General features: G+C 37.3%; 2 protein-coding genes across 5 annotated transcripts; one reads left to right on the top strand and one right to left on the bottom strand.

Moving 5' to 3' along the window:
• Nucleotides 1-222: 222 nt before the first annotated feature.
• On the bottom strand, nucleotides 223-3,848 carry LOC107981406 (serine/threonine-protein phosphatase 6 regulatory ankyrin repeat subunit B-like). The gene is made up of 3 exons (XM_016987286.3): nucleotides 3,605-3,848; nucleotides 2,613-3,515; nucleotides 223-1,155 (listed from the first exon to the last, which is right to left on the bottom strand). The coding sequence occupies exons 2-3, from the start codon at nucleotides 3,513-3,515 to the stop codon at nucleotides 385-387; spliced, it is 1,674 nt and encodes a 557-aa protein (XP_016842775.1). The 5' UTR covers nucleotides 3,605-3,848; the 3' UTR covers nucleotides 223-384.
• Nucleotides 3,849-12,051: 8,203 nt separating this feature from the next.
• On the top strand, nucleotides 12,052-16,955 carry LOC100116903 (calcium-independent phospholipase A2-gamma). Of its 4 annotated transcripts, none has more exons than XM_008204999.4 (9): nucleotides 12,052-12,770; nucleotides 13,692-14,097; nucleotides 14,171-14,531; nucleotides 14,620-14,832; nucleotides 14,922-14,945; nucleotides 15,124-15,332; nucleotides 15,415-15,613; nucleotides 15,702-15,908; nucleotides 15,991-16,955. In XM_008204999.4, exons 1-9 carry the CDS (start codon nucleotides 12,718-12,720, stop codon nucleotides 16,242-16,244), a joined length of 1,926 nt encoding a protein of 641 aa, XP_008203221.1. In that variant the 5' UTR covers nucleotides 12,052-12,717; the 3' UTR covers nucleotides 16,245-16,955. The 4 variants fall into 4 exon arrangements, with proteins under 4 accessions (XP_008203221.1, XP_001601278.2, XP_031787415.1 ...); XM_031931555.2 differs by lacking the exon at nucleotides 12,052-12,770 and adding an exon at nucleotides 13,113-13,432; XM_001601228.6 differs by lacking the exon at nucleotides 14,922-14,945.
• The last annotated feature ends 68 nt before the right edge of the window (nucleotides 16,956-17,023 follow it).

The following is a 17,023-nucleotide window of genomic DNA, read 5'->3' on the forward strand; positions in this document are numbered from 1 at the left end:
AGTCGGAACGAATTTCGAGGATCGGCTTCGTTGTACACAGTAGAGGCCGATATGCAAATGCGTAAGGGAACGCGGCTGGAATGGAGAATTAGGTTTTTTCTTCGAAAGGACTGTGTGAAATTTTAATTCGGCTGGATTGATATACCATGTTATTTTACAGAGACACCTGTTTTTCTGATTAAGAGAGTGAAGTAACACAGTTTTCATTTTCAGTTCAATATGTATATGTATATAATTTATTCTGCTTAAATTACACACAGCATTTAATACAAAAGCTTGCAAAGTAAATGATACAAGTTTAACGATGAAACCTCGATAAGTGATAACAAAAAAGGTGACGCTGATGATTGTATTTTAAAAAACGATCCAGTTTCTGACAGTTGCTTATTTCACGTTCGCGCAACAATTGTATATATAGTGAACCATCATTCTCGTAATTAAATACGGTAAGATACAATAGAAAGCCTCGTCGATAGTTTCCTCCTGTTCCAACACAGCGCAATAGTGGCTTCGCGCGCGTTTAAAAGCTTTGGTCAAGTCTTCCGCCCAAGTGGAAAATTCAGTCATATTGTGGCGCTCGAAATTAATTTGGAGATCAGGGTTCCGCATAAATCTGGCAGTCTGGCAATGGCAAATCGTCAGCAGTTGGTAGAATGTAAAGTTCTGGATGATACTCGTGGTCTTTGTCCTCTCGAGCTGCTCGACGAGGTCTTGGAAGAACTTCGACAACTTTCGATTGCTCCTTATAAGCGTCTCGTCCTTCAGTACGATTTCCGGCTGGCGAACTTTTTTCATGGCCAGCATCTTCAGCATCATGAAGACGACGCTGGTATTTTTTAAATTGTAGAAAAAAAATTTAGGAATGAGAGACAGAGGCGTATTTCCTTCGCCGTCCTCGCTGGTTAGGTCCGCGCCTGCGGACAGAAGTACTCGGATGTTTTCGTCTTGAAACTCATCGCAGGCATCGTGTAATGCGGTGCGACCCGATGAGTAACCGCGGTTGTCATATATTCGTTGCTGAACGTTCGCTCCGCGTTCGAGCAAAGTACGCAGCAGCCGAGAGTTGCCAGGAGACGTAGCCGCGTAGTGCAGCGGAGACGAACCGTCGGCCGTTAGCGCGTTCACGTCTGCGCCGTGGTCCAAATAGAGGAGCATCTGGAAAGAGAAAGGAGTACATATGTTAGAAAATGAAATTTACGCACTATCGAAGTCCTCTCTTTAAAAAATGATGGCCTTTGTTGTGAAGCATTTAATATGTAATTCTGATTGGTTGCTGGTTTAAATTTATAACTCTCAAAACAGTCATAACTCATAACCCTGGTAGAAATGTTTGAGTTGTTTAAAATGAAATGTGGAAACTTTGATAACATAAAATATATGTAATATAACTAGAAGCAAGAAATTTTAGTAAAAATTAATCATTACCAAGAGTGTGTAGTATTACAACATGTGTATTGAAAAGTGTCACCCTAACCCCATTTGAAGTAGTAATAAAGTGTGTGAATATTATTTAATTTTTTTTTTGAAATGTCAGTGAGTAGTTCAATTAAAAAAATAAAGAGTTTGAAGATATACTGTGTCTCTGTGCCCAAAGTCGCCCTCGGTGAGGTTTGATTTAAAGAAAAGTTCAGTATCCGAGTCAGTAAGTTTAAGTCTATCATTATACAATGCTCTTTGAATTGTAAAAAGGCTACTACACAACTAAAATATGACACTGCCACTTCCTATGTTACCTAGAAATATGTAACCTGGATGATTCTGATTTTTGAACTGTTTTCGTTCATATTTCCACATCCAGGCTCATGCGAATTTTTTAATTGAGCAGGTCAAATTTTACTTATAGCCAGTTACGCAAAAACTACTATCTCTAGCACATTGTATTTCTGGTTTCTAGCATGTTTTTCCATTTTTGCATTTATTCTCATTCAAAAACTAACAGGTCTAGAGAGCTCATATTTTGCATATAGATTTCTTTTGTGATTGTGAAAAGATATTTAAAGTTGAATCGACCTAAACTGAAAAACTTAAATATCTTTCCACAATCACAAAAGAAATCTATATGCAAAATATGAGCTTTCTAGACCTGTTAGTTTTCGAATGAGAAAAAACAGGTATCGGTCTCAAAATCTCTCACAACCGTTAAAAGTCAAAATTCTAATTAACGCCTTGACAAAAAAGTTAAAATACTTATCACTTTCTTCATGTAAAAATACACTGGAAACCAGAAATACAATGTGCTAGAGATAGTAGTTTCTGCGTAACTGCCTATAAGTAAAATTTGACCTGCTCAATTAAAAAATTCCCATGAGCCTGGATGTGAAAATGTGAACGCAAACAGTTAAATAATAATCGTGTAGGTTACATGTTTTCAAGCTAGCATAGTAAGTATCTGTGTAAAATTTCAGTTGTATAGCTTTTTTGTAATGCAAATAAATGGCACTTTAATGATAGACAAACCCACTGACTCTTATATTGAACATTTAGTAACATGTTACATGCTTATAAAATATTAGCAGACGTTAGTGTGCCGCCCAACACTTATGGTAGATTTTCTACCAGTGTTATTAAACAGAGATAGAATATATGTAAAAATAAAAGCTTCGTTCGCTTACCAGTTCTAGTCTGCCCATCCGTGCTGCATAGTGTATAGGCTGGTGCTCGCACAACAAGCTTTTCTTGTCGACAGGGATGCCCCTCTGGATGAAGCCCCTGGCCATGTCGACTACGGCGTTATTTTTGCCAGGTGCAAATGATAAATAATGAAGTATGTTCTCTTCCGAATAATCCTTGCAATTAATATCAGCTCCGTGTCTTAACAGAAGCGGTATAATCTCGCTGCATCTTTCCATAGTTCCAGCTGCGAAAAGCAACGGCGTTATTCCCTCCTTGGCAGGGGCATTGACGGCTGCCGCTTTCTCAAGAAACATTTCAACCAATTCGATGTATTCCTGCTTCACAGCACAGATCAGAGCTGTTAGTCCCATTGAGTCTCGCGTTAGCAATAATTTGGGTTCGCGCTCGATCATCGAACGAATGAGCTGTTGCTTGTTCTCTGAGCCGTCATAATAATCGATCAGCGCGTGCAGAACGGTCGATTTTTCAGTAAGGCTCGACATATTAGTAATCACCCGCATGAGTGCGGCGTGTTTGCCGAGTGGCTCGATAAGATCGGCACCGAAGCACACGAGCAGCTCGAGCGTGCTAAAACAAGCGCCAAAAACAGCGATCCACAAGATCGAGTGCTGTGCGAGGATGTCTTTGGGAATTTTGTTGAATGGAAAATGTTGCTGTTCCAGTATCAACTCGATTGCAGAATCGTAATCGCTGTCGACCGTGCTTATGCGAAGGAACTCGTTGACGTCTGCATCGGTGAAGGAACGTTTTTTGAATATCTCTCTTAACTTTTGAGACAGCTGGAGGTCGAATTCTTTTTGCTGGTTCATAATACCGAATTTTACTGGACGATATGGAACTCGGCACATCACGCTTTTTCGGTAGCTGGATGTAGAAGCCATCTGTAGAAGCGAAAAGAATGGATTAAGTATACGAATTCTCTTTTTAGGTTTAACTTCACTATTTTATGTGTGACTTTCTAAATACTTACAGTGTTGGTGGATGTATATATGCGAGCAAGGAATCGGCAAAGTTCGACTAATTTTCGGCACTGCAGCGATTTCAACTTACGTCGAGGAGGTATCCGCTCGAAGAAGTCTGCTTGACTGATGGTATTCTCCGTTACAGCCGATCTACTTATAGGTGCATCGGTGCGTCTGCGAACGCCTAAGTAGCATAAGGACTGAACGCGTCGGTCCAGGTATACGCAGACACACAGACATAGCGTCTAAAATTTACCCGCTTTAAGACCTTTTCCTCTACTTACGCATACATATCCGTCTCGACTTGATCCGCGTCCCAAAGATTCGCACAGGTATAATGGGTCGCGGCCTCGTCGCGTCGTAGGCGTGGCGCCGATTTATGATGCTACTGCACTTCGGCTTTCCGTATTTCTCTAGCACTGACCGTTTGAATTCTCAATGATTCTTGGTACGGGCGATTCTGTATTTATGGAAGACTTTACGGACATACAAACGGTTTTAACATTTCTCTATAGGAGGTAGCGACAATTCGCAGCGACGAGCAAATATATGCATTCGAAATGTTGTGGAATAAAAAATGAGTTTCAATAATCACGATTATCCATCACATGGTTAAATGTCGCTATAAATAAATTGATCTCGCGCTGCTGTGCACCTTGAGCGAGCGCAGCGATATTTTTTTACGATCAGATTAATGGTGAGAGTATATAGTTGAAATCATTCGGTAATAAAGTATACTATAACTTAACTTAACGCTGGGGTATGTTAAAGTGCAAATGTGAGTATCCGCTTTATTAAGAGAAAAGAGAGCCTGAAAGTCCACTCGTGCTGGCAAGCACTGTTAGGCGCATTCCGAATGTTTAATCATAAAAAATATTCATATTTATTTTTCCCGCATAAAGCATTAAGCTTGATCCTTCGTTCTCCACTCACAGCAATAAGGGCCAATAATAAGCAATCGGCCTATTGCATTAATTTAACGTGCGCTGACGCGCCGAAAAATCCAAACACGCGCTGCACCGACTAGAAAACAACAACGCTTTCATCGACCGTAAAATTAAAAACAAAACAATTATCGAGCTCTACTATACACTGGCACGTACAGCCGCCGGTTATTCACGAAGAATAACAAAGCGCATAAGCACGTGCGTCGCTTCAAGTTCGCCTGCACCGACGAGGAATTAGGCTCCAAATTCTATACATATACATTAGTCCAGGCGGTAGAGCAGTAAAAGTAGGGTGTAATGGATGTTGTTTGATAATGCAAAAATTTTTATGCAGAACGTTGCCGAATATTGTGTACAACAATAATCTATGTTTGCCTACTCCAAAAAGTGCTTGCTAAATGCTTAAGAACAACAAATGTACCGAAATATCGAAAAATGACCCATTTTTCGATACATTTGTGTCTAAAACTTTGAAACAAAGCCTAAAATCAAAAAAATTTACTCTTTCTTTTTTGTTTATTTGACGATTTCCTATAAGGTTATGAGAATCGCGAATCGAAAAACTTTAATTTTCCATGGATAATATGCAAAAATTAGTAAAAAATCATAAGTCAACTTTGAGAAATTTTTTCGGTAAGTAAAAATTGATCAATATTTTTCAAATTTTCAGAAAAGATAGTTAAACATATGACAATTACGCACAAAAATTTTTGTAACGATCAACCGCGTAGTTTTTCACTGCCATAATTATTAATTAACAAATTATAAAAAAGTTGATCGCGCGTACCTTGTTTAAACAACAGTGAAAAAGGAGCACGCAATTTTTAACAGTTACTTAGTGTCATAATAAACAATGAGCAATTATAAAAAATATCCATTTTACGTTTTAATAACTTTTTACAATTTTTTAAAATTTTGTCAAATTTTTTCCATTATAAATAATTTGTCGTTTACAGCATCGGTTCGATGTAATTTAAAAATTGTTTCCCATCTGAATACTGCTTTGCAAGCACTTTCATTTTAGCCCAAAACGACGAAATTTGACCGTGTAGATCCGGAGATAGAGGCCCACAAAGTTAATAATAATTTATGGCTTACTTAAACGTTAAATCGAAATTTAAAAAATACTCTCTTATAGCTGGTTGCAAATACGTTCTATATTCGTCTTGTGCATTTTCGACAGATGATAGCCTAATAAAAGAAAAATCGATGAAAATACCGTAATCAGAGGAGTTCGTCGGCCGAGCGGCGTGGGAGCAGGAGTGGGGATGGCGGAGAGCAGCTGTGCTGTCGCGCGGCCCGGGTGTTTCAAAATGCGAATGCGCGGTAAAACATGAGTTATCTCGGCACCGGTAGCACTTATCGAGACGATTTTTTTTTAATTCGATGTAGCGAAATGAGAGGAATCAGAATATGCCATCAAAAAACAATATTACAAAGAAATTTTGCACGAATTTCAAGATAAAAAAAGTATGCTATTTTCATTTGCGTCAAAAAAATAGTTGTATGATTGAAAAATTAGTTTGTTGCTTAATGTTCATCAAATCATGCAACTATTTAAACGTTTCATTAATAAAAATTTCAAAAAAAAATTTTTTACGCTTTTTAATACTCTAATAACCTATTTATGTAGAATAACTAATTAAATTTACTAATAAGGGAATATGTGTTATAACATTAAATAAACAAGGTAAACATATCGAATAATTAATATAAATTAATTTTATTACAATAGATAAAAATTATACACATAATAATACATCATTTGTGGTTACAAATCTAGTCTCGCTTTTTTTGGATTTGAAGGATTTGTGCAACTGTCATCCGTACCATAGTCATCTTCATCATCATCAACATCAATTTCATTATCGCTTACACAATCCATTTGCAGTTCATAACTTTTAACATTGTCTAAAACTTCATCAATAGGGTCGAGTTCATTGATTTCACCAATGTTGTCATCAACTAATACTTTGAATGTTTGATAATTTTTACACGTTTGTCCACGACAGTTTTTACAAAAATCGGAACATCGTAGACCATGCTTTACGCATCCACATGACTTTTTACACTCAACAGTACATTTACAACTAATATTTTTTAAAATATCATCTGGCACTAGAGGGCTTTCAACATATACAGGCACGAGTGTATTGTCGTGAATTTTCCAGCCCCAGTCTAATGGATTTAATGCATTTCCAAGCCACATTTGTACTTGATAATAAACCCTGTACGAATGAAGATTGGTTACTGATTCTGTTGGTGGTAATGTTGCTAAATTAAAGGTTTTTTGTTTCGAGTATTTTTTAAAAGTGCTGTACCTTAGATCACTTAAAGTTGTTTCAGTTATTTGCTTGCCACTATAAATCGCTTGCATAATTTTTTGTCCGATATTAGCAATATTCTCTTTCGTAGCAACTCTTGAATTGAAAACTTCAACCATTTCTCTCAAATCAGAATATTTTTCAAGAATCTTGACTATTTTTCCTTTGCCTTGCTTATACATAGCTGATGTTGTATCCGATCCGGAAAAGGCGTGCAGAAATGCTATTACATTAGTTAAATTTTTATTTACAAAAGAGTTGCGAGAGAATACTTTTTCGACAATTTTGTCCTTTGCAGGTTTTAAAAAATATACATTGTTATTGATAGATGCTGATTGGATAAAAATTACTAAAACATCAATGTCCTCAGCAACAATGATAGCCGGTTTTTCATGTTCGCTGACTTCCCGTGCAGTTTGGACAATTAAGTAATCAGCATCTTCCGGAGCTTGTTTCGTTAAAAATCCAGAATTTTCCAATTTTAATCTCAAGAATGTTATAAATCTTGCTTTATTCTTATAATTTGATAAGAATTTTTCTTGAGAAACTGTCGCTGTCATTGATGCATCAAAAATAATTTCTCGACATTGTTGTCGTATTTGCCGCCGTTGGCGCTCTGCATTTTTCGTACTGAAGGTTTTATCATCCGGATATCCATCAAATACGACAATACTGTGTGGAGCATAGTATATTTTTACATAGTTTACGTAGCGATCTAAAATATCATTGAAGTTGTCTTTCTGGTGCCAAACAACTCTAAGCATCAAGAATCCACCATCGATGACATGCAGACAATTTTCCATGTTTATTTTTTCAACGTACGGTTCAAAAAAGTCGTAAAACTTTGATTTCTGGGTTTTGCGCATGCTTGAGTGCAGTTTTCAAATAGACAGCATCCCTAATTGGCTAGTCGGGTCCAATGTAACCAATGAGCGTGTTCGATATTAGAGTCCCAAGCACCTATATGTAGGCGTGGCCTAAGTTATGAATACCAAGGAGGGGACTGCGATCTACCTGGATCAAAGTAACCCAATGCTTTTACTTGTTCCTACGCAGTATGTATACCTGGGATGAAGTATTATTATTGCAAAATGTTTATTGTACTGTAATAATGCCATTTTATGGAAAAAAGCGCTACCATATTTATACAATTTATTATAAAAAAGGACGGTTAGTTATGATAAACAAAGACCATTTAAGAAAGAAAATATACTTTTTATCAATATTTATTATTGAAACGTTTAATTAGTTGCATGATTTGATGAACATTAAGCAACAAACTAATTTTTCAATCATACAACTATTTTTTTGACGCAAATGAAAATAGCATACTTTTTTTATCTTGAAATTCGTGCAAAATTTCTTTGTAATATTGTTTTTTGATGGCATATTCTGATTCCTCTCATTTCGCTACATCGAATTAAAAAAAAATCGTCTCGATAAGTGCTACCGGTGCCGAGATAACTCATGTTTTACCGCGCATTCGCATTTTGAAACACCCGGGCCGCGCGACAGCACAGCTGCTCTCCGCCATCCCCACTCCTGCTCCCACGCCGCTCGGCCGACGAACTCCTCTGATTACGGTATTTTCATCGATTTTTCTTTTATTAGGCTATCATCTGTCGAAAATGCACAAGACGAATATAGAACGTATTTGCAACCAGCTATAAGAGAGTATTTTTTAAATTTCGATTTAACGTTTAAGTAAGCCATAAATTATTATTAACTTTGTGGGCCTCTATCTCCGGATCTACACGGTCAAATTTCGTCGTTTTGGGCTAAAATGAAAGTGCTTGCAAAGCAGTATTCAGATGGGAAACAATTTTTAAATTACATCGAACCGATGCTGTAAACGACAAATTATTTATAATGGAAAAAATTTGACAAAATTTTAAAAAATTGTAAAAAGTTATTAAAACGTAAAATGGATATTTTTTATAATTGCTCATTGTTTATTATGACACTAAGTAACTGTTAAAAATTGCGTGCTCCTTTTTCACTGTTGTTTAAACAAGGTACGCGCGATCAACTTTTTTATAATTTGTTAATTAATAATTATGGCAGTGAAAAACTACGCGGTTGATCGTTACAAAAATTTTTGTGCGTAATTGTCATATGTTTAACTATCTTTTCTGAAAATTTGAAAAATATTGATCAATTTTTACTTACCGAAAAAATTTCTCAAAGTTGACTTATGATTTTTTACTAATTTTTGCATATTATCCATGGAAAATTAAAGTTTTTCGATTCGCGATTCTCATAACCTTATAGGAAATCGTCAAATAAACAAAAAAGAAAGAGTAAATTTTTTTGATTTTAGGCTTTGTTTCAAAGTTTTAGACACAAATGTATCGAAAAATGGGTCATTTTTCGATATTTCGGTACATTTGTTGTTCTTAAGCATTTAGCAAGCACTTTTTGGAGTAGGCAAACATAGATTATTGTTGTACACAATATTCGGCAACGTTCTGCATAAAAATTTTTGCGTTATCAAACAACATCCATTTCGATTGCTCTATTGCCTGGACTACATACATCTACAACCGCTCGCGGAAGTCAGTCGCGAGGTGTGTTGGCACACATATGGAGCGCGCGATCGTGAGATCTATATGCGTGACGATGGTGCGACTGTCGGACGAGCCTCCGACTCGACCAATGGCGCGCCGTCTACGAAATCACCGGCCAATCCTGGCGTTTCACCTATATTTTATCTCTTATTTACTCGCGGTAGATATACTATATAGATATAGGTGTATGCGTATACTTATACGCATATGCTTACATACCTACGCACTAGACTCGCGAGACAAGGTCGCGTCTAGTTAAGCCCACTACTATACTCCGCAGTTCTAGGCACTGGCGCCTGCGATTGAATTACGTCATTTGCGTATACGACTATCTCCCGCCGGCGAAGCGCAGTATTGTGTATAGGTATATACGAGAGCACACGTGCTCTGTTTTGAAGCGTTCGCGGGAGTTCGGAGCAGGTAAACACGCACACATGTGCGCGTGTAGATGAAGCCGGGATGAATGCGCTTGTTTTTGATAATAATCAAAGGCAGGAGGGTATGTGGTTGCAGCCTCTTGCTCCGCTGCGAAAATAATTGTTGTAAACAAAAAGGTTACTGCGCTTTTAGCGATTTACTGCGACGCTGCGTACGAGTATCTGTGTTTTTGTTTTTGGTAAAGCGAGGAGCACAAGCTGCTTCTTCTTAAAAACACATTAAAGTAAAATTTTAAATTGGAAGCTTTGTTTGGCTTATTTTCTCATTTTTCACTTTTTTGAAGTTTACGAATTGATCGGGAGCGAGAACGAGCGCACCTGTAAATCAGAGAATCAGAGGAATTATTGTATAACACCATTGGTTAATAAAATAAAATAAAAATGATATATACGCTCTGCGGCGGAAATAAAAGTTAGTTAAATATTTTTCGTTTGTAAAGTATACCTAACAACTGTTTTAAAGCGAGAGCGACGCAAAAAGTGAGAGGAAAAATCTCATTTGTAATCAGTTCACGTCGTTTATTTATGGCTGCTTTTTGGTAGGGGGGGGGGAGGGGGTGAACTCGGCACGATCATGGTAAGCCTATTAATTTAAAGGCCTCGATCTATCTCAGTACCCGTAATGCCTTACCCTAAAAAGAAGCTTTAATCCGGCTTATTCTTATATTTTATCGTTATCCTTCCGAGTCGCGCATAATTAGTTTTTCAACGGGCTGATGTTCATTCTTGCTTTGTATAGTTGTTCTTTTTTTATTATTAAATCTGCAATCGAAGCTTATAACATAAAAAAAACTAATTTCACAATGTTTGTATGAAAAGATGCTTGGATTAATTGTTCTGTTCTAATTATTCATATAAACAAACATCGAAGTAAATAATCAAAAATTCCGCATTTTCGTTTTTTTCACGTTTAAGATGTCCTCTGATAAAATTCGAAGTGTATCAAGAGAAAACTACTATGAGTGAGTACATCAATCCATGCGTCATCCAATCCCGAACTCGGCCCTGAAAATAGAACTTTACAAGTGCTTTTCACTGGCAAACGGGACATCGAACGATCAATTTTTTTTCCTATATAGATATATCGTGTGCATTATCTTGCCATCAGCCGACTAGCGATTAGCTGGCGCGACGAGGAACATAGCTGCGCCAAGAATTTTTCTCGTACCACCTTTATGAGTTGCTACTATCTCATTAGTCACGACTGCTAAGTGACGACATTTATACTTTGTATGAAAAATAGTATAAAGATTATCGTTCCGTTCGCTTTCTATTGGCATACCTGTATATACTTATTATTGGTTTTCGAAGACTTATATGTGCGAGTTTCCCTGGCCCTATGATTAGTATTGATGTATAGTTTGCACGGGTATAATTTATAATATTTTTTCAAAAAAAAAATTCACTATAATTATACTCAGATATAAATTTCAACCGAAAAGACTTAATAAAATGCTTAATATTGCGTTCTATACAATGTTTATCAAAATTAATAAGACGATGTCACAATTTTAAGAATACGTGAAAAGATAATACCAAAGATATTATAACGTCTGCAGTCTGCATATTAAGCAGGTACAGATACAACTATAGACTATATAAATATAAATCAGAGAAACATCCCCTAACTTCTAAATATAGCTATAAGACCTCGCGTATCGATCGCGAATTCCACTCCCGAGTGTATAATAATCAGAAAGCATCTTCCATGAAAAAAAACACTACCTTCAAATTATACATTTTCCAAAAAAAAAACAACATCCAATCGCCACACTCCCAAACCCTATACTAACAAGCCTGCGAGCACGCGAATCACCTCATCAACCTCCGGTGCATCACATCCGCGCAACATTCGCGCAATCCTAACCCGTCAAAACAAAGCGCAACTACTGCGCACCGGTGATTCCGTCGATCGAAAAATAACGAGATTACCCAACCCTATCGAACGTCCAGCCTATCAGGAACAACATAATAACAACCTTGTTTTGCCGGGCACCGCTTTCTTCGAAGCCAAATTTCCCCAGCCGGAAAACAAAATACTCGGCGCCGCGTGCCAAAATAATACACGCCCCTCTTTCTCTCTCTCTCTCTCTCTCTCTCTCTCTCTCTCTCTCTCTCTCTCTCTCTCTCTCTCTCTCTCTCTCCGTTCTCTCGAATCGTACGATCGAGCGACCCGCGTATGAACCGCGACAACGTCAGCGCTCGCGACGCCTATAAAGAGAGCCGAGGTCTTGAGTACGTTTCAGTGACCCAGCGAGACTCCGAGAGACAACTGCCTACCTTATACTTAATACTTATACTTACTACTTTCTTGACTGTCCCACTTGAGACTATAATTTTATTGTGCTTATTTTTGTTTGGGAAAAAAGTTTTGACTGTTATCAGTGACACAGAGAGAGAGAGAGAAAGAGAGAGAGAGAGAGAGAGGCTACTTACCAGTACTGGACCTCGGACTTTCCGGGTGAAGCATCCGGGTTTGTGTTGTTGCTGCTGTTGATAAGCTTGCATCCGCACATACTTGCATACGAGTGTGGTTTCGACGAAGAAATCTAGTGGTGAAAAAAGAGACAATTTATAATCGTATTTTTCGTAACAAAAGAAAGTGAATAAGGTATATACACAAAGCAGGAATCGAATAGATAATAGAGATATCACCGACTTGAAATAAAGAGTGAAAAGAAGCAGTGTATAATAGCAGAGCATTGCATCACTCGTAAAAATACCCACCAGTTCTAGAGTGTGCTGCAGTGAAATTTCTCGATAGATCAGCGAACAGTCTAGATATCCGAGCCAGGCCAACACTTCGAGCACATCAGACGGCTAGCACAAAAATACCCCGGCAGGCTATGTCCCTAAGCAAACACGTGCGACACTGCCGGAGATGCGTTGCATTTGCGAGGTGAGAACATTTTGCAATTTTTAACTTTATTTATATACTTAGATAGTTCACATCACTCAAATCATCACTGAGAGCTTTCTCACACCAGAAAGTAAAGAAAGAGTATAATCGCTATCTCGATTTTATAAATAGCCCGCGAGTCTTAGTATATGCATTCGTGGATCAAAAATCAATATCAACAAAAGGTCTTGTTCGTATTAGTGAACGCTGCAGTGAGTTCATCTGTATATGCCCGACGATGAGTTTTGAAATGTATAAGTATTATGCATATACCGTGCATGAATGACGTCAACGTCCGCAGAAAAACACGCACACGTGGTTCGACTGGTACGCGATCAAAACAATGTTGTAGAGTCGATGCTTATCGCTATATAACGACACTTTCTATTGGCTGAACTATTCGCAACCTGATTAGCTAATCTCTGTTAGATAATACTTGGGCTGTAATGAACGTACGATGCTTTGTATAAAACTGCTATAGTGCACATATAGTTAACGTAGTTTTTTTTAACGACTCAGCACTCGCACGATCGAATAAAATGAATTCAAATAAAATCTCGGCTGATCGCGCGCCATCTACACAGCTGATATTAACCGACAGCTGCAGCGAAGTGTCAGAAATGGCTGACGTCCGCAAGACGTTTCATCTACGCATCTAAAACGTAATACAAAATATTTACAAATTTTCGGCCTCTGAGCTTGTGATAGTCGATAAGAATCAGTGATCGTGTCATCCGACGTTAACGTCACTCGCATTCAGTGCAAATCGCGTCGCCAGTTCATTGACAGATCGCGATATATCAATTCTTCCGACCTTATCCTTTTGTCTGAATCGGAGTGACTCTTTGTTTTCAGCTGTTTTATCAATCATTCTTTCTCAACGAAGTGTTCGACGACTGATTACTCGGTTTATTTTTTCAGACCCCTGACGGAGAGTGCTGCTGGACGAGATGCTGGGGAGAGTTCGACTGCTTTAGCAAGCAAATTGACATCAACTGTACCGCTGAACTTTGTAAACAAAGCCAAAATGACAATGCACAGCAGACTAAAGATGCTTGGTCAGCTCAAGGACTTTTTCAATAAGTCTAGCTATGACAAGAACCTTCAGCTCATGCTGAACAAGGAATGGCTGGACTTCTTTCAAAAGCTCACCTATGCCCAGATCGATACCATCAGGAAGTATTCTCTGCTCGATGACTCAAAGACACAGCAGGAGCAGGATGAAAAAAAGATTGCTCAAGAGAAAGAGAACGCTGTACAAAAATCCGTTGCCACTACCCTGCCTACAATAGAAGAAAAGGTGACAGCACAACCTCAAGCAAAACAGGTGGGTATCGATACTTGTTCATAGTTTTGTTTGTTATCAAATCGGTTTATTGAAAACTAACAATATTTTTTAGGCACCTGTTGAACCTCAAGCTGCTATGGAAACTAAAGAATCATATTATTATTTACCACAAGTTCTTGCTGCTATGTTACCAAGATTGAGTAACAAATCAAAAGAAATTTCTGTTCCTGCAATACCCAAGTGGAAGACCAATTTACAAACTAGTGTTACAAAGAATAGCATCATGTCGAGAACGAGGCACATCTTGAACAGTATTGCCACAGCTGAATCTAATGCTTCAAAATGGAGGAGAATAGATGATTTATTACAACACATAGAACAATTTCCAGAAGCAAGACATCATGCTGTTAAAGATGGTGGTATTAGGATTTTACTGAGGACTAGAGAATTGACCAAAGATGAACAGATTCGAGGTAATTATTCAACAATTCTCATTTAAAAGATTCAAACACCTCGTTTTTTAATACTCAAACTCATGTATTTGTGATTGATCTTCTTCAGGAACAATAAGAGAGGCTCTCGCAGTACTTGGCCATGTTGACCCTTTGCCTGCCAGAGGAATAAGAATTCTTGCCATCGATGGTGGCGGTATTCGCGGCGTTCTCGTCATAGAAATGTTGAAGAAGTTGGAGCAGTTGACTGGCAAAAAAGTTTACGAGATGTTTGACTACATTTGCGGTGTGAGCACTGGAGCTATTTTATCAGCAGTATTAGGTATTTATAAATCTTTTTTGTTTGATCTAGCCATTAAGTGTGATCATTAAAACATTACGTGACATGACATGTGTGGTTTTTTAATGCAGCCATTAAAGGAGAAGATGAACAAGGTAATCCCTGAACCTGCTCAAACAATACAGTTCCTTGATTGGCGAGTTTTAACATTATAGTCCATTCATTAATTTTTCATTAAACGTTATTTGCACAATTAGAAATTTGCTGCACTACTTTAGATTGAATCACAAGTATCATTAAATACTAATACTAAAACCAATTAAATGTTTTCAGGAGGTCACAAGAGGAAATCTTTGGATGAGATTTCTGTATTGTACAAGGAGCTGAGTACCAAAATATTTACGCAGAGTCCACTGCGCGGTACCAGCAATTTGGTTTGGAGTCACGCGTACTACGACACTGCATTATGGGAACAAATGTTACAAGAACATCTAGGTGACAGAGATTTAATCAAAACCACGCGCGACCCGATTGCACCAAAGGTATATACTATATCTTAAAGCCTTGTTTAACTTATTGAGAAAGTTTAAAAACAAATTCTAACGTATGGATATTATTTTACAGTTTTCGGTCATTTCTGCAGTAGTAAATCATGAACGTGTAATGGCTTATGTATTTAGAAATTACGCGATTCCCATTGGTGTAGAAAGTCAGTACATGGGATCTCACAAACACAAATTGTGGGAAGCAGTGAGGGCGTCTGCAGCTGCTCCCAGCTACTTTGAGGAATTCAAATGTGGAGAGTATCTTCATCAGGATGGAGGTAATTTTAAATTACTTTGTATTTTTAAAACAAATAGATTATCATATATTTGAACATCCCCTAAACGTTTTCATTAATTCAATATTAGGAATCATGGTAAACAATCCTTGTGCCGTTGCTATACACGAGGCTAAACAACTGTGGCCAAACAGCCCAATTCAATGTGTTGTTTCATTTGGTACTGGAAGGACACCATTCAATATGAACACGTGCGCTGAAGATAGAAAAGAAGCGAGCGCATCCAGCTGGAAAGAGAAATTTTATAAAATACTTGACAGTGCCACAGATACAGAAGGTATGCTTACATCGATACATATCAAATAATCTTAGTACATAATTAGTTTGACCTTTGACTAATTGAAAAGATTGTTCAACAGCTGTGCACACTATGCTGAACGATCTCTTGCCCGATCACGTTTACTACAGGTTCAATCCTTATTTGACCGAAATGCTCACGATGACAGAAATAAGACCAGAGAAAATTTCCCAATTGGAGCAGGATGCTGCAATGTACATTCGTAGGAACGAAGAGAAATTCCAAAAAGCTGCTAAAGTAATCATGCAGCAGAAAACACCATCGCAGAGTGTTGTGGACTGGGCGAAATTACAAAAGAATATTTTAGGTATATAATTTCTATCAAAATTATTTTACAAGAATTTTGTAAAAATCAAAGAGCGCAATCATTAGGTCTCTAGACCTCATTAATTGCTTTCACATCTTTCCTACGAAGTACCTAATGAAAATGTTTTTCAGTCTGTGATATATATAGCGTTATATGTTAAGGAAACGAATCTTTGACGCGAATCGGATACTTTATAGCTGTAAAGTATATACGTGGAAAAGAGTTGCGAGAAAAATAAGAAAACGAAACAAATATAGAAAATAATATTTAAGTCACTTATTTGAAATGGATCAAGATTTTTTATTGCTGATGTAGGACTTTTATCTCAATAATCGTAATATTTTAATTTTTATGTTATAAGTATATACACATCGATCCATTCCTGTTAAGTTACTCAATATTGTATATTTTTATATGTGTTGGATTATACTCCATTCAAAGAAAGCTTTAATCGAGACTTTCTTCAGTGAATTGATTATGCATCTTATACGAACAGTGTTGTTAGTTGTAATAATATATAAATACAGATTTTCTGTGACATTTACTATATAGTATTACACTTTGAAATAAGTTACCAGAACTAGATTGAATTAAAATAATCCCTATAACTTATTTCAAGCACTGTATAGAAGCTTCAGATATATGTAAATGTAAAACACTGTTTTTATCTGCATTATGAATGTGAAAAAAATAAGAATAAACTGCTGCAGCATAAATTACAAATGTTCCATTGATTTGATTCACCCCCTATGGTTAATTATCCAAACTATGTTCCTTAATTCCTTTC

This window comes from Nasonia vitripennis, chromosome 5, assembly GCF_009193385.2.
Source record: "Nasonia vitripennis strain AsymCx chromosome 5, Nvit_psr_1.1, whole genome shotgun sequence".
In the NCBI taxonomy this organism is placed as follows: Eukaryota; Metazoa; Arthropoda; class Insecta; order Hymenoptera; family Pteromalidae; genus Nasonia; species Nasonia vitripennis.